This window comes from Silene latifolia, chromosome 9 (genome assembly GCF_048544455.1).
Source record: "Silene latifolia isolate original U9 population chromosome 9, ASM4854445v1, whole genome shotgun sequence".
In the NCBI taxonomy this organism is placed as follows: domain Eukaryota; kingdom Viridiplantae; phylum Streptophyta; class Magnoliopsida; order Caryophyllales; family Caryophyllaceae; genus Silene; species Silene latifolia.
Window position 1 is genome coordinate 59,795,409 of NC_133534.1, and position 25,256 is coordinate 59,820,664.

The 25,256-nt window shown below is 38.7% G+C and overlaps 1 protein-coding gene across 1 annotated transcript; it reads left to right on the plus strand.

The window, feature by feature from the left end:
• Positions 1 to 747: 747 nt before the first annotated feature.
• Positions 748 to 25,194, plus strand: LOC141599820 (protein trichome birefringence-like 43). The gene is made up of 5 exons (XM_074419944.1): positions 748 to 1,114; positions 1,197 to 1,368; positions 1,935 to 2,113; positions 2,845 to 3,003; positions 24,723 to 25,194. Exons 1-5 carry the CDS (start codon positions 804 to 806, stop codon positions 25,027 to 25,029), a joined length of 1,128 nt encoding a protein of 375 aa, XP_074276045.1. The 5' UTR covers positions 748 to 803; the 3' UTR covers positions 25,030 to 25,194.
• The last annotated feature ends 62 nt before the right edge of the window (positions 25,195 to 25,256 follow it).

Below are 25,256 nucleotides of genomic sequence, written 5' to 3' on the forward strand. Positions count from 1 at the left end.
TAATTAGCTATACATATACAAACGAAAAAGTAGGTAAAAGTTTTTAATCTTCAATCGACCCCCCCTCTTGAGTATTTCGGATCGATAGACTCTTCAGGCTTTCTAGCTCCGTCTTCTTAATTCCTCTAGTTAATGCTCAAGGAATCAAAAGTTGATGTTTAATGCCTTATTTAATCACCCGGTTAAACTCTTCAATTAGCATCCTAAGCTTCACTAAGCATCCAATGTTTCCACCTTAGTTGGACTTCAAATCTTGGGCTTGACTTTGCATAAGACTTCATTTTGCATTTCTCATTTAAATCCATATCTTTATCCAATGTTTGCTTCACACTTAGCCTTGCTTCTAGTTTCTTGCACAAGTGATGGAATATGCTTCTAAAAGTTCAACTTCCTAGAAAATGTGACAAAACATGCAAAGACAACTAGAATACAATATTAGCTCATAAAAACACTAAGGTTAGTGCAATAAACATAAATATTAGAGCCAAAATATGGGGCAAAAGTATATATAAAATGAACACATCAAAAAGTGGTGCCGCCCCACTAACTATCAATTCAAATTTTATTTTTATTTCAATTAAGAAAATGTATGTTAACAATTCATTTACTCCATATGTACAACCTATGATACTCCGTATCTTTTTTATGCTACTAAGAAGTTAGAAGGTAACAAGTTCAATGTGTGTTTTTTAACTAAGCAACTACCACACCTTCCGTCTCTATTAGTCATTTATTACTTGCTTTCATTAGTTATATAACACTAAATCATCACAATTATTGCAACTCCTAACCAACTTTTATTCATGGAAAATCCTTTTGTTTTTGCCATGGTGGTGTCCACCATACTAGCAATAATGACAGTGAGAGGAGAGGATTGCTCGAAAAACAATACAAAAACTCAAGAACAATATTTGATAAGCAATGCTAGAAAAGCACAAAATGCTAAGAAATGTGATCTTTACGCAGGAAGATGGGTTTATGATAATTCTTACCCTCTTTACGATGCGGGTGAATGTCCCTTTATTGAAAAACAGTTTAACTGTGAAACTAATGGAAGATATGACAAAGATTATCTTAAATTTAGTTGGAAGCCTTTCCATTGCTTTTTACCAAGGTAAATAAAGGATCGGTTATAACTTTACCGTCTTTGATGTCGTATTTGTAAGGATGTATTCGTTAATTCTGAATTTATGCAGGTTTGATGGAGTTGATTTCTTGGAGAAATTAAAAGGGAAGAAAATAATGTTTGTAGGGGATTCGATAAGCCTAAATCAATGGCAATCACTAGTGTGCCTACTGCATACAACTACTCCTAATGCTTTGTATGCTATAACTAGGTCCGGTGGCTTCTCTGAAGTTAAGTTTCTGGTTAGTCTTCTTTTTCTTGATTGAGTTAATTCTTTTGTTACTCAAAGAAATTTTAAGTTAATACAAGTGACGGAGATATAATAAATTCATAAGTTAAGATTTGTGACCGAAACGGTAAGAGATGTCTAAACATGGAAGGATATTAATACACAAATATTTTTACAAAATTAGTTTTAAAATGTGTTTATTTGAATTTCAAGGAGACAACTAGTTAACCCTTTACTTTCCTCGCCCCACTTTTAGTCAACACAGTGTCGGTATGCAATTTTGTATTGGCGGAATGTTGTTGAGTTCATAGAAGCTTATATGAATTTTGATAAAATAGCTTTGGCGACATAGTTAAAAAATGAAGCACGTTCCTGCATAGTTAATTCGATTTGTACAACAAACTCCAAATAGTTTTTTTTTTCCTGAAAGATTTTGTGATGTTCATTTGCTTAAAATAAACTTTCATCTTAAGAATTTTTTTCTATTAGTGATTATTTCATTTGTGATTGTATATTGGACTAGAAGAAAAACTAAAATTTATAGCTAATGTTTTGTGTTACATTCGTAATCAAATGCAGGAGTACAATGCTTCTTTGATGCTAATGAGAGATGCATTTCTTGTAAAAGTTGTGAGATATAAGAAATTAGGGAAGATTTTGAATCTAAATATGGTGAGCCATGGTGAATCATGGAAGGGAATCAACGTCCTCATCTTCAACACTTGGCATTGGTGGCTACATAAAGGACGTAAACAAGTGTAAGCATTGACAAAATCAGAAGAATTTCCTTACGATTATCTGCTGAAAAATTTCTTATTATTACTCCATACCATATAAAAATTATAGTTTATTTCAAAAAAAAATTCACTACAAAATTTGACAAAACACACACACACAAAAAGAAGTTTTAATTATGGAGTCTTAAGGACCCCTGTCCCCAAACTATATTTGCGCTTGAGTACAAGTTGTAGTCCATATTATTCATTGTTAACTAACATTTTTCAACACAAATTCTTGTATAATAGTGCTGTCGTTATTAGTGACATTATGATAATAGATCCATAGAGTTACTCATGTAAAATAATACGTCCTCTGTTCTAGTCATTTGTTTAACCGTTTTTCTAATTCTTTGTGAGAGTTATTTTAATCAGAAATAGACAATTAAATGGGACATAAAAAGTAGTAAGTTTTTGATATTACAACTTTACCATTGCCAACTTTTTTATAAAGATATTGACCATCTTTATAATAAATGGATTTTTCATTGAAATATGTTTGTAATCGATGGTGAGCGTATTACTTAAACTTCTTTTATACAAGTATATTAATTATCATATGACAACTCAAAATTATTATTTAATTCCAAATATGAAGATTTTGCTAATTTTTATAAAGTCTTATAGTAAGCTAAAGATAGCTTTAGAAGTTGCAATTCGAGTTATGTGACACTTTTGATACATGATTAAAATTTTATTTGCTCGCTATTAAGGTGGGATTACATTAAAGATGGACGCAAATTGTACCAGGAAATGGACCGACTGGTAGCATACGAAAAGGGATTGAGGACCTGGGCTAGATGGGTGGACAAGAACTTGGATACTACCAGAAGCAAGGTTTACTTCCAAGGAGTCTCCCCTGATCATATGAGGCAAGATTACATGTTAAATATTATCTCATTTATTAATTAATAATATTATATGGGAGGACCCAAGAGATATGTACGAATATAGGAGGATTAATAAGATGGGGAGGGAGTATTTAGTAAGGAGTATAGACTTTATAAACGACCTCATTTAAATAACATAGTCCATCTATCTAGTCTAACTGATAGAGAATACAATAGATGAGAATATATAGACATATCGTAGAAAATAATATATATATTATCATAGGAATAAGATATACATTTAATAAATTTAGGTTACGATAGGTGTAAGTTTAGACTAAGACTATTGAGATAGTTAATAGTATAAATAGATGATCGATTGTATTCCATATTTGTCTAAACAATACAACTCCAGTATAATTTATTAAATACTCCTCCCTTACTATACTTATCATTAACACTTAACTAACCTTTAAGTAAGAATCCACTTTTTTTAAAAACAATATATGATAGAATTTTTATAAGCACCCACTCGAAAAAATTGAAATTTGTTTTTTAATATATGAACAAATGGTAATGTTGGGTACCTGCGACATTAGGCTTAAAACAATACTGAAGTAACAATATTTAAACTCTTCTGATAATACAACGAGTACACAACCTTATTCATGAGATCAATGACGTCTCTACCTTTTACTCATCAAACTCAAATCGATATCTATATCTATGTAAAAAATAAAAAAAGCATGCCAAATGTATCACATCACATCATTCACTTTTTTTTAAGAAGACACATAATTCATTTTTAAGAGGTGCAAAGTTATTTATAAAACAAAAATAAAAAAATTAATGAATTTGTAAACGTTAAATACAAATAACAACATAATAAACATTAAACTTTAGTCTTTATGATTTTTAAAATAAATTAAATCAAAATCCAAACTAAATTTTCAATTTCGACATTTATTGTTAGAATAAGTTAAATGACAATTAAAATCACATCACTCTAATACTATGTTGTTTATAAAAAGAATTAATGAAATTGTAAACATTAAATACAATAATAACAAAAAGCAAAGAAATGAAAGATCAAACACATCACGTGCGCTATAGAAAAAATTTAGAACAATAAAAGTAAAATGTATTTTTTAAAAAAAAAAGAAATAACTTAATACCTTACTAATAACACAAAAAGACGTATCGCCTCTCCACCAACACCCTCATCCCCAAAACCCTACCACCAACCGACCACCCTCTTCTAACCAAGCACTAACCTATCGACACTTCGCTATCTTACCACTAACCGCATGCCCCTGACCAACAACCGCCCACTACTAACCTCTCCCGGCCAGGTTTATCACCACTCGCACCCTCCTAGTGACACGAACTTTCGCACTAATTGATGACAATTGATCTCCCTCTCCCAACAATACGACCACCACTTATACTTCCAACACAATTACTGTCTATCACAGTCCATCAAGGCAAACCATAAATAAGACACCCAAAATAAAACAAAAAAATTACTTAAAACCAAATAACGAATTTGATCCACAATTACTAATAATAATATGGGTTATTGATGAGTGGATGTCGCGCTCCCCTCAATCAAACAAAATTTGTAACTCAATACGACACTAATGAATGTAGTAGGATAAGTAGAGGTCGATCACAAGGATGGTTTGGTTAGATTTGTGACACCCCCACATACCAAGGTACCTTACCAGGACCACCCTAGCATGAGAGACCGTCACCATCTAGGTTGCCCGAGGTCAATATATCAAAGTTAAGAATTCAAACACAATTATTAAAGTATAAATGATTAAAGTTTACATGTTCTCCAAAACCAAAAACAAAACCAAAACCAAAACCAAAACCAAAGTACAACTGTGAAAGTTTTAAAAAAACTAGAAATGAAAGCTAAGTCTCTTGACGGCGGAAGCTAGACTCGAGTGATGACTACCTATGACTGTCCCATAGCTAAAGAACTTCATCACCTGTCACAATCTGCTCACCATCCCCGAATGGATCACCATAGATTTTATAAAATGACTACGGGGTCAATTACTGAATAATCAAAATAAGACAAGTACAAAAAGGTAACCAGCTGATCATCATCCATCTCCAAACTCCCGATCTCACATAGTAACCGACTACACACCGAAGTGTGTAGCCCTGCCAAATTAACCATCGCAACAGGTAATCCTCGCTGCCAGTGGGGGACCGCAGCCAATCCCCACCTAAGCCCCGCTCATCAACGAGCGATAACCCCGTTCATTAATTTGCACATCCCCTTCTGTGGCGGGTTCCACAGAGGGCGAAACTAGGGCGTGAAACCACTCCCGCAAGTGACTCCACTCAACAACCATCATAACAACCACACCAACACCAACGCTCCAACAACGATCAGCAGACAATCAATCGTACACAATACAACATAATCTTAAATCAATTAAACAAGACTGAGTAGGGAAACCCTACCTTAGTGCAACTGCAAAGAGACACAAGCGAAGAAATCTAGAAAGGCTCCTCTACAAATTCTTCACCTAACAACAATCACATAAACTCCAATTACCACATGCAACACCCTTTTTCCCCCCAGTTCATAAATCAAGGAAAACCCTAAAAGATAATCGAAGAATTAACGAAATCAAGGACTTACCGACACCGTCGATAGAATAAAAGATGGAGAAACTTGCTAACAATCACGCACTAGGGAGATATTTGGAGAGGATTAGAGCGTCGTTGAAATATTTAGTTTTTGTAAAAAGTGATTAGAAGCTGATTAACGCGTCATATATACTCTAATCATCTCTAAATCAACCGCGAAAACAACACCCGTCAGACCGGATACTCGGTCGAGTATAGAGTATACTCGGTCGAGTACCCTCTACTCGGTCGAGTACCCTCTACTCGGTCGAGTATTTCTGGGAAGTAAACTGTCCAGGATACATGACACCCCTTGCTCGGTCGATTAGGCCATACTCGGCCGAGTACGGGCTTAGGAAATCCGTAGTATTACAGTCTTCCCTCCTTAAAAAGAACTTCGTCCCCGCAGTTCACACTTTACACATAAACAAGACCAACAAAAGCCACAAAACTCCCACCATATAAGACAAAACACCCAACACTAGCTAAAATAACACAAAACATCATTAACACGACTTAGGCTAACTAAAAAACAACCATGCGACCATCTCCTACCCCCCCCCCCCTAAAAAGACAATGGTTACGTCCCCGTAACCAAACATTCCTGATAAAAAGGGTGGGAAAATGCTCTCACATAGCCTCCTCGGGTTCCCATGTGGCCTCTTCCACATTATGATTAGACCAAAGCACCTTGAGTAAGACGGTCTCACCATTCCTTGTCTTGCGTACTTTGCGGTTTAAGATCTCTTTAGGAACCTCGGCATAAGATAAGGACTCATCAAGTTCGATGTTCTCAACCTCAAGCACATGTGACGGGTCACTCACATACTTCCAGAGCTGTGAAATATGGAACACGTTGTGGACTCGAACCAAGGCTGGTGGTAAAGCTAACCTGTAAGCCACCTCACCTATACGATCCAAAATCTCATATGGACCGATAAACTTCTGGCTTAACTTACCCTTCTTTCCAAACCTCATCACTCCTCGCATTGGTGACACTTTAAAAAGGACTTTGTCACCCACTGCGAACTCGATGTCCCTGCGGTGCAAATCGGCATAACTCTTCTGACAATCCTGAGCTGCTTTCATCTTTTGACGAATTAGTCGAACCTGTTCAACCATATCCTGCACCATCTGTGGTCCTAAAACCACTGCCTCTGCGCTGTCATCCCAATAAACTAGACTTCGGCACTTTCTGCCATATAAAGCCTCAAAAGGTGCCATCCCGACACTAGTATGGTAACTGTTGTTAAACGAGAACTCGATCAAATCCAACCTGTCCTCCCAACTCCCAGCGAACTCCATGGCACAAGCTCTCAACCATGTCCTCCAAGGTCTTGATAGTCCTCTCAGTCTGACCATCTATAGCAGGATGAAAAGTTGTACTTATCTTTAAGGTCGTACCCATCAATTCCTGAAATTCTTGCCAAAACCGTGAGATAAACCTCTCATCTCGATCCGACACTATGTCCTTAGGTACACCATGTAACCGTACCACATCTTTCCTGTAACTCAAAGCTAGCTGTATCTGAGTCCAGGTATCCTTCATTGGAATGAAGTGAGCTGACTTTGTTAACCGATCGACGATCACCCAAATCATATTGTTACCTTGTTGTGTCCTTGGTAACCCCACGATAAAGTCCATAGATATCGATTCCCACTTCCACTCAGGTACCTCAAGTGACTGAATCTTCCCTTGCGGTCTTCACTGCTCACCCTTGACTCTCTGGCATGTCAGACACCTAGCAACGAACTCAGCCACATCCCTCTTCATGTTAGGCCACCAAAAAGTTCTCTTGAGGTCCTTATAAAGCTTGTCACCTCCTGGGTGAACCGAATAAGGAGTGCAATGAGCCTCTGTCATGATTACCTTCCTCAAGCCTACATCATCAGGAACACACCATCTCCCATCAAAGAGAACACTCCCATCTGTGTGGATAGAAAACCTGGAAACTGTGCCACCCTCTACCCTTGACTTCCAGTCTTGGATCTTAGGATCATGTTCTTGCTTTCTCTTGATATCCTCATACAAATCTGCTCGATCATCAAATCCCCGACGGTAACCCCTTTCCGAATCATATGAATCCCCATCTTGGACATCTCATCCCTTAGCTTTAGCAAAGACATAGCTGTACACACCGAATGGACACTCTTCCTACTCAACGCATCTGCAATAACATTAGCCTTACCCTTGTGGTAGATGATCTCCATATCATAGTCCCCAATCAGCTCCACCCATTGTCTCTGTCGCATGTTAAGCTCCCTCTGAGTGTAGATATACTTCAAACTCTTATGATCGGAAAACACCTTAAAAGTTGCTCCGTAGAGGTAATGTCTCCAAATCTTAAGAGAAAAAACAACTGCACCCAGTTCTAAATCATGAGTAGGATAGTTCTCCTCATACGGCTTTAGCTGACTCGACGCATAAGCTATGACCTTTCCATTCTGCATCAAAACATATCCCAACCCATTCTTTGAAGCATTAGTAAATACTTTAAAGTTCTCACAACCCTCTGGTAAAGCTAGGATAGGACCTGTGGTCAAACGCTCCTTTAAGGTCTGGAACGCTGTCGCACAACTCTCATCCCATTGAAAACTGGTCTTTTTCCTCATCAACGCTGTGCTATCGTATAAAAGTCTTTCACGAACCTCTTGTAGTAACTAGCTAGACCCAAGAAACTTCAAATCTCAGCAACATTCTTCAGCGATTCCCACTTAGTCACTGCCTCAATCTTGCTAGGATCCACCGACACTCCCGTTTTAGATATCACATGACCCAGAAAAGCCACTTCCTCTAACCAAAACTCACACTTGGATAGCTTGGCAAAAAGTTGATTGTCTCGCAAGGTCTACAAAACTAATCTCAAGTGCTCCTCATGCTTTTCCTTAGTCTTAGAGTAGACTAAGATGTCATCAATGAAGACAACCACAAACTTGTCCAAGAACGGACTAAAGACCCAGTTCATCAGATCCATGAAAGCTGTTGGTGCATTCGTCAAACCAAAAGGCATCACTATATACTCATAGTGTCCATAACGAGACCAGAAAGTTGTCTTGGGAATATCCTCATCTGCTATACTCAACTGGTGATAACCTAACCTTAAATTGATCTTAGAAAACACCCCTGCGCCACTCAGATGGTAAAAAAGATCATCAATCCTTGGCAAAGGATACTTGTTCTTCACCGTGACACGATTCAACTCTCTCTCTAGTCGATGCATAGCCTCATGCTCCCATCTTTCTTCTTCACAAACAACACTGGTGCTCCCCACGGTGACACACTAGGCCGAATATACCCCTTGTCTAACAGATCATGTAGCGGTTTCTTCAACTCTTCCAGTTCTTTAGGTGCCATACGGTATGGTGCTTTAGATATAGGACCTGTCCCCGGTTTAAGCTCCACGTTGAAGTCGATATCTTTCTTAGGTGGTAACCCCGTATCTCATCAGGAAAGACATCACTAAAGTCCCCAACCACATGTATATCAGATGTTGTCAACTCCTCTGTGCATCGATCTCTCATCTGGCAAAGAATCAAGGGGCACTTTTTCCTCAAACATGACTTTAAGGTCATTACTGCGATGAACTTACACTTAGGCCTCACAATAAACCCCTTATATGACACCCTTATACCCTTAGGACCCTTTAAAGACACTTTCTTTTGTCGGCAATCTATCTTAGCATCATACTTACTCAACCAATCTATTCCGACGATGGCCTCAAATCCATCCATAGGAAACTCTAGCAAGTTGACCGGTAAGTCTACCCCTCCAACCAACATGGACACATTCCTATACAACTTGACACAAGACACCGACTCCCCAGAAGGTATAAACAGACTATCCTTTACAAGCTCAAACTCCCCCAAACCTATAGACATAGCATGACCTCTAGATACAAAAGACGGTGTGTTATGAACAAGAAAGGTACCGGTAACTACATGAGCATCGTTCTCAGCTTCCTGTTTGTCCATCATAAAGAGCTTCCCGCTGTCTTTCTGGCCTTCACCGTGGACCGAAGTGTTAGAAGTAGTCGGCTTAGCTGCCAAGTTCGAGTCACAATGTTGTTCGGGCGCGATAAGATCCTCCACTATTGCGGTTGAAACCACCATTATTGTTCTGCCCTCCACGGTTACCCCACGACCCAGATGGCCTGTTGCTGGCAAAACTCTGACTTGGACCCTGTGAGAAATTTCCCTGATAAGCCCTCGACGCTCCTCCAGCTCTGGCACTGGTATAGTCGTACCTCTTGTGGCCTATTCCCCCACAGTTGAAGCAAGTAAGATTGGAGTTGTCACTAACACTCCGACCACCACCCCTTCCCCAAGCTCGAGATCCCCCAAAAAACCCAGATCCTCCCGAAAAGGCTCTAGACTGACCATAATTGCCTTTCTTGTGGCTCGACTGATTGCCACTCTCACTTTCTGCTTTCCTCTTCTCAGTGGTGGTTATCTCTGTAGCCTCTCTAGACAAATCCACCAATCTCGCAGCTTGCCCGGCCTTCATGTACACATCCTTCAGATCGGTGATAACCCCAGCTGGTAACCTGTTCATGATCTTGGGTGCCAACCCCCTCTCGAAACGGATAGCCAAACCACGCTGCCCCAACTGCATGTCCTTAGCATAACGTGACAACTCAAGGAACCGGTGATATTACTCCGTAACCGTCATGTTGTTAGTCATGGTGAAAGAATCAAACTTAGATCTCAACTTGTGACGGATGTGTTTCGGCACAAATTGTTCTCTCATGGCGCTCTTAAGACTCGAGAACGGTATAACACCAACCCCCTCATCCCTGTAGTAAGCTCTGGCATCTTCTTTCACGTTCTACCACCACACTGCAGCCTCACCTCTCAGGTTGTACACTACGTGCTCAACAGCTATCTCCGGCGGACACTTAACAACCTCTAGAAGACTCTCCATCTCACGGTGCCAGTTGTCAAGCAGCTTAGGTTCTCCGATGCCCTCGTAAGTAGATGGGTTAAATCGAGCGATCATAGTGCTCAGGTGGGTAGCATCCACCGGTTTCTCTGCCCCCTTACCCACATTATTAAGAGCCTCGAGGAGAGCATATTGCTTCTCGATCATACGGGCTACCTCCTCGGTGGTCATCTCAGTTGTCTGGACATACGCGGCTGACCTCTTTGGCAGCATTTTGAGCTGATAAGAAGCAAGGAAAGGTAAGCACAAAGCCTACGACTCAAAATAAACATGACCCTCCGCCAAAGAAGCGCTCGGCCGAGTATGTTGAGATACTCGGTCGACTACTACTATTACTCGATCGAGTGTTCCACTCCAGTAGCCAACGTCAAAAACACAGAAAACATACTCGGTCGAGTATGGGTGATACCCGGTCGAGTATGCTCCACTCGGTCGAGTATGCTCTAGTACTCGGTCGAGCTGACACAACCAGAAGCTACTGCTTCGCACACCCCAAATAAACAACACTCGGTCGAGTGCTTGGTTACTCAGTTGAGTACCCCCTACTCAGTCGAGTACCTGCCCTGCTCGGCCGAGTCATGCCAAAAACGAGTTGCAAATATCATAAACTTACTTAAACATGCTTTTCTACCAAGATGTATATAATATACTGCTACCCAATTGAAAGCCACATAATAAACACTTAACATGGTCAACAATTTCATGCTTAAAATCTAACATCGACAAATTCTCAATGCATTCTTCACATTCTATCATGTTCCACCTCTTTTATCATTTCATCTAACCATTGAACAAGATTCAAGTTTCAAGTACTACACACACATGACTCGACATACAACAGTTTCCCCCCATGTGACCGGCTTGAGATCGTGAGGGCCTTAATGCGACTTCGGGATGTCTCCCAAGTCTTTGCGGTAGCTCCAAACAACTCTCCCAGGGTTCATTTTATTTGACTCCCTAATTTCTTTGGTTCATTAGTTTTAGGTGCCAAAATCGTCGCTCTGATACCACTTTGTGACACCCCCACATACCAAGGTGTCTTACCAGGTCTACCCTAGCATGAGAGACCGTCACCATCTCAGTTGCCCGAGGTCAGTATATCAAAGTTAACAATCCAAACACAATTATTAAAGTATAAATGATTAAAGTTTACATGTTCTCCAAAACCAAAACCAAAGTACAACTGTGAAAGTTCAAAAAAAAAACTAGAAATGAAAGTTAAGTCTCTTGACGGCGGAAGCTAGACTCGAGTGATGAATCCCTATGACTGCCCCATAGCTAAAGAACTCCATCACCTGTCAAAATCTGCTTACCATCCCCGAATAGATCACCACAGATTTTATAAAACAACGGGGTCAGTTACTGAATAATCAAAATAAGACAAGTGCAAAAAGGCAACCAGCTGATCATCATTCATCTCCAAACTCCCGATCTAACATAGTAACCGACTACACACCGAAGTGTGTAGCCCTGCCAGATTACCCATCGCAACAGGTAATCCTCGCTGCCAGTGGGGGACCGCAGCCAATTCCCACCTAAGCCCCACTCATCAACGAGCGATAACCCTGTTCATTAATGTGCACATCCCCTTCTGTGGCGGGTTCCATAGAGGACGAAACTAGGGCGTGAAGCCACTCCCGCAAGTGACTCCACTCAACAAACATCACAACAACCACACCAATACCAACGCTCCAACAACGATCAACAGACAATCAATCGTACACAATAAAACATAATCTTAAATCAATTAAATAGGAACTGAGTAGGGAAACCCTATATTAGTGCAACTGCAAAGAGACACAAGCAAAGCAATCTAGAAAGGCTCCTCTACAAATTCTTCACCTAACAACAATCACATAAACTCCAATTACCACATGCAACACCCTTTTTCCCCCCAATTCATAAATCAAAGCAAACCCTAAAAGATAATCAAAGAATTAACGAAATCAAGGACTTATCGACACCGAGGATAGAATGAAAGATGGAGAAACTTGCTAACAATCACGCACTATGGAGAGATTTGGAGAGGATTAGAGCGATCTTGAAATGTTTAGGTTTTGTAAAAAGTGATTAGAAACTGATTAACGCGTCATATATACTCCAATCATCTCTAAATCAAACAGCAGAAATAACACCCGTCAGACCGGATACTCGGTCGAGTATAAAGTATACTTGACCGAGTACCCTCTACTCGGCCGAGTATTCCTGGGCAGTAAACTATCCAGGATACACGACACCCCTTACTCGGTCGATTAGGCAATACTCGGCCGAGTACGGGCTTAGGAAATCCGTAGTATTACAAGAATGGTTAAAAGTCTACGTTTTTGTTTTAGTTTAGTCAATTAACAAGTTGTGATTTTAATATAACTAAATGAATAAGTAATGACAATAAGAGAAAACTAGGGTCAAGGGTTCTCTAATGTGATAGGAAATGAGTCGGGTCACGGTGCTAGGATAGGTGTAGGTTGTTTGTCTAGGTAAAGTCATGACCTTTTGGTTCGAGAGGTTCCTTAGGTCAAATCTAACGAGTTTTCGCTCTTATTAGGCCAAACCTATCAATCTCATGCGATCTAATCACTAGTTTAGGCTTTCGCCTCGAGAGAAGTGATAACAATAGAGACTAATCCAAACTTTCGCTTCAAAGAAAAGTCAAAATATTACTAACAGACTCGAGCTTTCACTGAAGTATTTCAACAAACACATAATATGCACGACATTGAAGACAAATTACCCACAAATTTCCATTTGCCACAACACCATTATCAATCTATTAATCTCACATAAGACCCCCTAAACACTAGATGAGACTACTCTAACATGGTTAAATACACACTAATTAAACTAACCAACAACAATAACATGAAAAAAAAGACTAAATTAACAAAGATTAAAACTTTAATTAAATTTAACACTAGATCTATAACAACTTGAAAGAACATAATAACTTGAATAAAGATGAGAGAAAGAAAAATTTATACCAAAATAAAGACAATATTAAGTTTTTTTTGATAAGGTAATAAAACTAGATTGATCCTCTAAGGTAGGACAAACCTATCTCAGCCTTTCGAATGATAGAGGTAAATTGAAGCCACCGCCTTTCAAATCACCTCGAAAGAATTGGACATACATGTCCAATAGAAGCCATAAAGTCGGCAACTTTGTTGGCTTCACGAAAGCAATGCTTAATTATCACTTCATCAAAGAACTGAAGATCTAATTTTACATCCTATTAGATCCGCACTTTTTTGCTCCTAGCAAAACGACTTTACCATTATGGTCTCTTATAGCATATCCTAGAGCAGCTTTATTACCATCTATTTTTGATCCGTCAAAATTTAGCTTTAAAAATCCATTTTTAGGTTTCTCCCACCAAATTTCTTCTTTACTAATAGTATTTCTAGGTGACACGTCTTTATCGGGATTGTTAAGATCCTTATGTCTAGTTTCATTTCAAATCTTAATTGATGCTATTATTACATAAACTGATAAGTTTGCTGATATTAAAATGAACATCAAAAGACAATACTAAGTTGATGAACAAAGGAAGATGTTTGATTAAATAAAATCGTAATTTTGAATACAAATAAAGTGAAATAATCCTAGAAGAAAGGAAAATAAAGGGTTTTATTTAGGGTACATTGATAACTTATACCTTACATAACACTGTTTTTTAAATCTTATACCTAAGATAACTTTCTTTCAAAACTTGTACTAAGAATGTCATTTTCTTTTAAACTTAATACCAAGTCAGTTTTTCAGTGAAAAAATTGAAAAAGTAACCGTTTTGCCCTTATACTAAACAAGTGCACAAATTTACACCTTAGGCTTCACATTATATGACATTCATGTTCTAAACCAAAAATCCCCAAAATCCCTAAGTACACTGCATTAAAATTCAAGTCATTCAACATCCCCAATTAATCACATCAATGTAATCCTAATTCATCATTTACAATTAAGCATTCAAGCTACACACACATCTCCATTAATCCCAACCCCCCCCAAAAAAAAAAAACCCAAAAACCCATAAATTGCTCTAATGACAACACTTTCTTGCACTTTAAATTTCATATTGATTGTGCTAATACTTCTTACAGGAAAATGACTCATCAATTGAGCTATCAAGTTACAATCAATGGCTAAACTACATACAACAACTACACTACTTAGTAACTCCCAAATGAAGTCAGAACAATGGCAATAAGGCAATCAAAGAGAATAATATAAACCTAATATAAATACACTTCGAGAATGTCTTCTTGTTGGGAGCGACTTCACTATTAACCCAATCGAAAATGCGCCCAAATCAAAATAAACCCTAATTTTAATTTGGTTTTGGGATCGAAAAGTCCATAACTATCAGAAAAATGAATTATGAAAGAGGTAAAGAGGAAGATAGTTTAAGAAATTTGACTGAACCAGTAAAAGTATTAACGAGAATATCATAATTGAAAGAGATTGAAGCTGGGAAGAGTTAGACCGAAGATGATGAGAGAACAATTGAATAACTAAATCGGACAAAGAGAGAAGCTTTAAAATTACATGAAGGGTAAAATCGGAAACAAACATTTCATTCTAAGTAAAAATGTTGAATTCTGCTGGAATCAGGTCAGTTTTTTCACCGGAGTTTTGATTGCGTATTAAGTTTATAAGAAAATAACATGCTTGGGATAAGTTTTGAAAAAAAGTTATCTTAGGTATAAGATTTGAAATACAGTGTTATGTAAGGTATAAGTTAATAATTTACTCTTTTATTTATGGAACACTCCTTACTCCTACAATCCTACTCTTAGTTGCGTTTCAAAATAAGGTTTGCCTTTTACTTTCGCAAACGGGATCTTTTTATAGTGAAACTATAAAAGGAATGAAAAGCCAATAATGAAAGCGAAAGAGTAAATATAAAATACAGAAGGGTTCATTGTTATTATATACTCACTCCACATTTCTATGTTATTTGTATTTAATTATAATACTACTTACATATAATGAAGAAATGAGAAGAACATTAAAATATAGATAGAGTATCTCTTATTTTCTATTCTACCAATCATAAATTGTACTCCGTAATAAATTAGTCGAGCAGGGCAATTAACTCAGCTCACACATTAAATTTATAACTTGGGTCTTCAAGGACGGAGACATCAGCAACATCGGAGTGGGGTTTAGGTTCTGAGATGAGTGAACCAAATTGGCTCGGGTTATGATTCCGTGTTCGAGCTGCTGGAGGTCGCCTGAGTAGGTGTAGAGGTAATGTCTCCAAATCTTAAGAGCAAAAACAACTGCACCCAGTTCTAAATCATGAGTAGGATAGTTCTCCTCATACGGCTTTAGCTGACTCGACGCATAAGCTATGACCTTTCCATTCTGCATCAAAACATATCCCAACCCATTCTTTGAAGCATTAGTAAATACTTTAAAGTTCTCACAACCCTCTGGTAAAGCTAGGATAGGACCTGTGGTCAAACGCTCCTTTAAGGTCTGGAACGCTGTCGCACAACTCTCATCCCATTGAAAACTGGTCTTTTTCCTCATCAACGCTGTGCTATCGTATAAAAGTCCTTCACGAACCTCTTGTAGTAACTAGCTAGACCCAAGAAACTTCAAATCTCAGCAACATTCTTCAGCGATTCCCACTTAGTCACTGCCTCAATCTTGCTAGGATCCACCGACACTCCCGTTTTAGATATCACATGACCCAGAAAAGCCACTTCCTCTAACCAAAACTCACACTTGGATAGCTTGGCAAAAAGTTGATTGTCTCGCAAGGTCTACAAAACTAATCTCAAGTGCTCCTCATGCTTTTCCTTAGTCTTAGAGTAGACTAAGATGTCATCAATGAAGACAACCACAAACTTGTCCAAGAACGGACTAAAGACCCAGTTCATCAGATCCATGAAAGCTGTTGGTGCATTCGTCAAACCAAAAGGCATCACTATATACTCATAGCGTCCATAACGAGACCAGAAAGTTGTCTTGGGAATATCCTCATCTGCTATACTCAACTGGTGATAACCTAACCTTAAATTGATCTTAGAAAACACCCCTGCGCCACTCAGCTGGTAAAAAAGATCATCAATCCTTGGCAAAGGATACTTGTTCTTCACCGTGACACAATTCAACTCTCTCTCTAGTCGATGCATAGCCTCATGCTCCCATCTTTCTTCTTCACAAACAACACTGGTGCTCCCCACGGTGACACACTAGGCCGAATATACCCCTTGTCTAACAGATCATGTAGCGGTTTCTTCAACTCTTCCAGTTCTTTAGGTGCCATACGGTATGGTGCTTTAGATATAGGACCTGTCCCCGGTTTAAGCTCCACGTTGAAGTCGATATCTCTCTTAGGTGGTAACCCCGTATCTCATCAGGAAAGACATCACTAAAGTCCCCAACCACATGTATATCAGATGTTGTCAACTCCTCTGTGCATCGATCTCTCATCTGGCAAAGAATCAAGGGGCACTTTTTCCTCAAACATGACTTTAAGGTCATTACTGCGATGAACTTACACTTAGGCCTCACAATAAACCCCTTATATGACACCCTTATACCCTTAGGACCCTTTAAAGACACTTTCTTTTGTCGGCAATCTATCTTAGCATCATACTTACCCAACCAATCCATTCCGACGATGGCCTCAAATCCATCCATAGGAAACTCTAGCAAGTTGACCGGTAAGTCTACCCCTCCAACCAACATGGACACATTCCTATACAACTTGACACAAGACACCGACTCCCCAGAAGGTATAAACAGACTATCCTTTACAAGCTCAAACTCCCCCAAACCTATAGACATAGCATGACCTCTAGATACAAAAGACGGTGTATTATGAACAAGAAAGGTACCGGTAACTACATGAGCATCGTTCTCAGCTTCCTGTTTGTCCATCATAAAGAGCTTCCCGCTGTCTTTCTGGCCTTCACCGTGGACCGAAGTGTTAGAAGTAGTCGGCTTAGCTGCCAAGTTCTGAGTCACAATGTTGTTCGGGCGCTGATAAGATCCTCCACTATTGCGGTTGAAACCACCATTATTGTTCTGCCCTCCACGGTTACCCCACGACCCAGATGGCCTGTTGCTGGCAAAACTCTGACTTGGACCCTGTGAGAAATTTCCCTGATAAGCCCTCGACGCTCCTCCAGCTCTGGCACTGGTATAGTCGTACCTCTTGTGGCCTATTCCCCCACAGTTGAAGCAAGTAAGATTGGAGTTGTCACTAACACTCCGACCACCACCCCTTCCCCAAGCTCGAGATCCCCCAGAAAACCCAGATCCTCCCGAAAAGGCTCTAGACTGACCATAATTGCCTTTCTTGTGGCTCGACTGATTGCCACTCTCACTTTCTGCTTTCCTCTTCTCAGTGGTGGTTATCTCTGTAGCCTCTCTAGACAAATCCACCAATCTCGCAGCTTGCCCGGCCTTCATGTACACATCCTTCAGATCGGTGATAACCCCAGCTGGTAACCTGTTCATGATCTTGGGTGCCAACCCCCTCTCGAAACGGATAGCCAAACCACGCTGCCCCAACTGCATGTCCTTAGCATAACGTGACAACTCAAGGAACCGGTGATATTACTCCGTAACCGTCATGTTGTTAGTCATGGTGAAAGAATCAAACTTAGATCTCAACTTGTGACGGATGTGTTTCGGCACAAATTGTTCTCTCATGGCGCTCTTAAGACTCGAGAACGGTATAACACCAACCCCCTTATCCCTGTAGTAAGCTCTGGCATCTTCTTTCACGTTCTACCACCACACTGCAGCCTCACCTCTCAGGTTGTACACTACGTGCTCAACAGCTATCTCCGGCGGACACTTAACAACCTCTAGAAGACTCTCCATCTCACGGTGCCAGTTGTCAAGCAGCTTAGGTTCTCCGATGCCCTCGTAAGTAGATGGGTTAAATCGAGCGATCATAGTGCTCAGGTGGGTAGCATCCACCGGTTTCTCTGCCCCCTTACCCACATTATTAAGAGCCTCGAGGAGAGCATATTGCTTCTCGATCATACGGGCTACCTCCTCGGTGGTCATCTCAGTTGTCTGGACATACGCGGCTGACCTCTTTGGCAGCATTTTGAGTTGATAAGAAGCAAGGAAAGGTAAGCACAAAGCCTACGACTCAAAATAAACATGACCCTCCGCCAAAGAAGCGCTCGGCCGAGTATGTTGAGATACTCGGTCGACTACTACTATTACTCGATCGAGTGTTCCACTCCAGTAGCCAACGTCAAAAACACAGAAAACATACTCGGTCGAGTATGGGTGATACCCGGTCGAGTATGCTCCACTCGGTCGAGTATGCTCTAGTACTCGGTCGAGCTGACACAACCAGAAGCTACTGCTTCGCACACCCCAAATAAACAACACTCGGTCGAGTGCTTGGTTACTCAGTTGAGTGCCCCCTACTCAGTCGAGTACCTGCCCTGCTCGGCCGAGTCATGCCAAAAACGAGTTGCAAATATCATAAACTTACTTAAACATGCTTTTCTACCAAGATGTATATAATATACTGCTACCCAATTGAAAGCCACATAATAAACACTTAACATGGTCACCAATTTCATGCTTAAAATCTAACATCGACAAATTCTCAATGCATTCTTCACATTCTATCATGTTCCACCTCTTTTATCATTTCATCTAACCATTGAACAAGATTCAAGTTTCAAGTACTACACACACATGACTCGACATACAACAGTTTCCCCCCATGTGACCGGCTTGAGATCGTGAGGGCCTTAATGCGACTTCGGGACGTCTCCCAAGTCTTTGCGGTAGCTCCAAACAACTCTCCCATGGTTCATTTTATTTGACTCCCTAATTTCTTTGGTTCATTAGTTTTAGGTGCCAAAATCGTCGCTCTGATACCACTTTGTGACACCCCCACATACCAAGGTGTCTTACCAGGTCTACCCTAGCATGAGAGACCGTCACCATCTCAGTTGCCCGAGGTCAGTATATCAAAGTTAACAATCCAAACACAATTATTAAAGTATAAATGATTAAAGTTTACATGTTCTCCAAAACCAAAACCAAAGTACAACTGTGAAAGTTCAAAAAAAAAACTAGAAATGAAAGTTAAGTCTCTTGACGGCGGAAGCTAGACTCGAGTGATGAATCCCTATGATCGCCCCATAGCTAAAGAACTCCATCACCTGTCAAAATCTGCTTACCATCCCCGAATAGATCACCACAGATTTTATAAAACAACGGGGTCAGTTACTGAATAATCAAAATAAGACAAGTGCAAAAAGGCAACCAGCTGATCATCATTCATCTCCAAACTCCCGATCTAACATAGTAACCGACTACACACCGAAGTGTGTAGCCCTGCCAGATTACCCATCGCAACAGGTAATCCTCGCTGCCAGTGGGGGACCGCAGCCAATTCCCACCTAAGCCCCACTCATCAACGAGCGATAACCCTGTTCATTAATGTGCACATCCCCTTCTGTGGCGGGTTCCATAGAGGACGAAACTAGGGCGTGAAGCCACTCCCGCAAGTGACTCCACTCAACAAACATCACAACAACCACACCAACACCAACGCTCCAACAACGATCAACAGACAATCAATCGTACACAATAAAACATAATCTTAAATCAATTAAATAGGAACCGAGTAGGAAACCCTATATTAGTGCAACCGCAAAGAGACACAAGCAAAGCAATCTAGAAAGGCTCCTCTACAAATTCTTCACCTAACAACAATCACATAAACTCCAATTACCACATGCAACACCCTTTTTCCCCCCAATTCATAAATCAAAGCAAACCCTAAAAGATAATCAAAGAATTAACGAAATCAAGGACTTATCGACCCCGAGGATAGAATGAAAGATGGAGAAACTTGCTAACAATCACACACTATGGAGAGATTTGGAGAGGATTAGAGCGATCTTGAAATGTTTAGGTTTTGTAAAAAGTGATTAGAAACTGATTAACGCGTCATATATACTCCAATCATCTCTAAATCAAACAGCAGAAATAACACCCGTCAGACCGGATACTCGGTCGAGTATAAAGTATACTCGACCGAGTACCCTCTACTCGGCCGAGTATTCCTGGGCAGTAAACTATCCAGGATACACGACACCCCTTACTCGGTCGATTAGGCAATACTCGGCCGAGTACGGGCTTAGGAAATCCGTAGTATTACAAGAATGGTTAAAAGTCTACGTTTTTGTTTTAGTTTAGTCAATTAACAAGTTGTGATTTTAATATAACTAAATGAATAAGTAATGACAATAAGAGAAAACTAGGGTCAAGGGTTCTCTAATGTGATAGGAAATGAGTCGGGTCACGGTGCTAGGATAGGTGTAGGTTGTTTGTCTAGGTAAAGTCATGACCTTTTGGTTCGAGAGGTTCCTTAGGTCAAATCTAACGAGTTTTCGCTCTTATTAGGCCAAACCTATCAATCTCATGCGATCTAATCACTAGTTTAGGCTTTCGCCTCGAGAGAAGTGATAACAATAGAGACTAATCCAAACTTTCGCTTCAAAGAAAAGTCAAAATATTACTAACAGACTCGAGCTTTCACTGAAGTATTTCAACAAACACATAATATGCACGACATTGAAGACAAATTACCCACAAATTTCCATTTGCCACAACACCATTATCAATCTATTAATCTCACATAAGACCCCCTAAACACTAGATGAGACTACTCTAACATGGTTAAATACACACTAATTAAACTAACCAACAACAATAACATGAAAAAAAAGACTAAATTAACAAAGATTAAAACTTTAATTAAATTTAACACTAGATCTATAACAACTTGAAAGAACATAATAACTTGAATAAAGATGAGAGAAAGAAAAATTTATACCAAAATAAAGACAATATTAAGTTTTTTTTGATAAGGTAATAAAACTAGATTGATCCTCTAAGGTAGGACAAACCTATCTCAGCCTTTCGAATGATAGAGGTAAATTGAAGCCACCGCCTTTCAAATCACCTCGAAAGAATTGGACATACATGTCCAATAGAAGCCATAAAGTCGGCAACTTTGTTGGCTTCACGAAAGCAATGCTTAATTATCACTTCATCAAAGAACTGAAGATCTAATTTTACATCCTATTAGATCCGCACTTTTTTGCTCCTAGCAAAACGACTTTACCATTATGGTCTCTTATAGCATATCCTAGAGCAGCTTTATTACCATCTATTTTTGATCCGTCAAAATTTAGCTTTAAAAATCCATTTTTAGGTTTCTCCCACCAAATTTCTTCTTTACTAATAGTATTTCTAGGTGACACGTCTTTATCGGGATTGTTAAGATCCTTATGTCTAGTTTCATTTCAAATCTTAATTGATGCTATTATTACATAAAATGATAAGTTGCTGATATTAAAATGAACATCAAAAGACAATACTAAGTTGATGAACAAAGGAAGATGTTTGATTAAATAAAATCGTAATTTTGAATACAAATAAAGTGAAATAATCCTAGAAGAAAGGAAAATAAAGGGTTTTATTTAGGGTACATTGATAACTTATACCTTACATAACACTGTTTTTTTAAATCTTATACCTAAGATAACTTTCTTTCAAAACTTGTACCAAGAATGTCATTTTCTTTTAAACTTAATACCAAGTCAGTTTTTCAGTGAAAAAATTGAAAAAGTAACCGTTTTGCCCTTATACTAAACAAGTGCACAAATTTACACCTTAGGCTTCACATTATATGACATTCATGTTCTAAACCAAAAATCCCCAAAATCCCTAAGTACACTGCATTAAAATTCAAGTCATTCAACATCCCCAATTAATCACATCAATGTAATCCTAATTCATCATTTACAATTAAGCATTCAAGCTACACACACATCTCCATTAATCCCAAAAAAAAAAAAAAAAAAACCCAAAAACCCATAAATTGCTCTAATGACAACACTTTCTTGCACTTTAAATTTCATATTGATTGTGCTAATACTTCTTACAGGAAAATGACTCATCAATTGAGCTATCAAGTTACAATCAATGGCTAAACTACATACAACAACTACACTACTTAGTAACTCCCAAATGAAGTCAGAACAATGGCAATAAGGCAATCAAAGAGAATAATATAAACCTAATATAAATACACTTCGAGAATGTCTTCTTGTTGGGAGCGACTTCACTATTAACCCAATCGAAAATGCGCCCAAATCAAAATAAACCCTAATTTTAATTTGGTTTTGGGATCGAAAAGTCCATAACTATCAGAAAAATGAATTATGAAAGAGGTAAAGAGGAAGATAGTTTAAGAAATTTGACTGAACCAGTAAAAGTATTAACGAGAATATCATAATTGAAAGAGATTGAAGTCGGGAAGAGTTAGACCGAAGATGATGAGAGAACAATTGAATAACTAAATCGGACAAAGAGAGAAGCTTTAAAATTACATGAAGGGTAAAATCGGAAACAAACATTTCATTCTAAGTAAAAATGTTGAATTCTGCTGGAATCAGGTCGTTTTTTCACCGGAGTTTTGATTGCGTATTAAGTTTATAAGAAAATAACATGCTTGGGATAAGTTTTGAAAAAAAGTTATCTTAGGTATAAGATTTGAAATACAGTGTTATGTAAGGTATAAGTTAATAATTTACTCTTTTATTTATGGAACACTCCTTACTCCTACAATCCTACTCTTAGTTGCGTTTCAAAATAAGGTTTGCCTTTTACTTTATAAGAACGGGATCTTTTTATAGTGAAACTATAAAAGGAATGAAAAGCCAATAATGAAAGCGAAAGAGTAAATATAAAATACAGAAGGGTTCATTGTTATTATATACTCACTCCATATTTCTATGTTATTTGTATTTAATTATAATACTACTTACATATAATGAAGAAATGAGAAGAACATTAAAATATAGATAGAGTATCTCTTATTTTCTATTCTACCAATCATAAATTGTACTCCGTAATAAATTAGTCGAGCAGGGCAATTAACTCAGCTCACACATTAAATTTATAACTTGGGTCTTCAAGGACGGAGACATCAGCAACATCGGAGTGGGGTTTAGGTTCTGAGATGAGTGAACCAAATTGGCTCGGGTTATGATTCCGTGTTCGAGCTGCTGGAGGTCGCCTGAGTAGGTGTAGGGGAGTGTTAAGATTTGGGTGACAAGGGCAAGAATGAGCTGGGGAGTTGGTGCAAATATGATTCCGATGCCGCGTCGGGATGATTGCAATGGTGGTGCACGATGGCTCGAATTATATTGCTGGATTGGGGGTCGTGCTGATTAAGACTCGGCTGGTGGTTGAATATGGGCGAGCTGGTGGCTCACGCACCACCTAGAGGTGATTTTAATCGGTTTTGGATTCCAGGTTGGGGATTGAACATGGAGATGGTGGTATGGTTGTTGGTGAACCCACTGAATCAAGGGAAAGAGTGATTTCGCAATATGAGAGTCTCAATATCACAAATCTGGGTTTTCAATTTTCATGGCCACAGCTTAACCTTCAACTTTCTTTGTCAATTTACCCCATTTGCCCAATAATTGACCATCTCAATCCATCTCTGACCGGTCTCGATATCCTTTATTCAAGTCGATTTCACCCGTCTTTGGTACATATAAGACAACACGGAAGCAGTACCAAAACTTCGACAAATTCTACAAAGTATAACGATTATTCGCAATAATTGATTAAAACTACCAACTTACATTTGGTTGGTAGTCCAACAATCAAGCAATCAAAGAAAACATTGGTCATTGATGAAATTTTTTTATAAATGTATTGATTTTAGATTTGACACGATTAAATTTGTATCACAAGTATTAACATTCATTTAAGTAGTTCAATTTACCTTCATATTATCATCTACTTTATTAGTAGTATAACTTTCTCATGTGAATGAGATATTAAGATGTTTGATGGTTCTCACAAAACTCATAAATGATACTTACATCAATCTTGCAATTAAGTAACATGTCAATACGGTCCACTAAATTAAAGAATTTACATTTAAGTGTGAGTTTACACAATTTACCTCAAACGTTGCTGACGAGTTCCAAATCAAACTCATAATTTACCACAACCACATATAAATTACTTTACCAGTTAACCTAATTTGGTATGAACACTCGTCTAATAAAAAATTATGTTTTGGTGACTTTAACGGTTCTCTAAATTGTGATTATGAGTTTAGCTACATTTCATGTACATGTTGCAGGGGAGCACATGGAAAAGTCCCTAAACCAAGAACCTGCGTCGGAGAGACGAAACCAGGACCAAATTTGATGACTCATGTACAATCGGGGGAGAGGATACTAGAAAAGGTGATAGGAGAAATGAGAAAGCCAGTACATCTGTTGAGAATAAATAGGATGTCTCAATTGAGAAGGGATGGTCACCCTGGAATATACGGTATTGGAAGACATAGACTTCCTGATTGCACTCATTGGTGCCTCCCTGGTGTTCCTGATACTTGGAACCATCTTCTTTATGCGTCCCTTTTTAATTATACTCATTCTGTTTAGGTTGATTCATTTAAAAGTTAGATTTATGTTTTTAGATTGTGTTGTAATTTTTTATTCAAGTATGTACGAATTAGTATACTTCAAAAATCAATATTAAAAGGGGGAAGAAAGGGGTGTATATTTTGTTTTTTGACATCCAATTTATGAACTAATTTTTTTTTGTCATTGTATCTTTGGGAACCGTTAGAATATTCATCATTTACACTCAATGTTCCTATCTATAATCA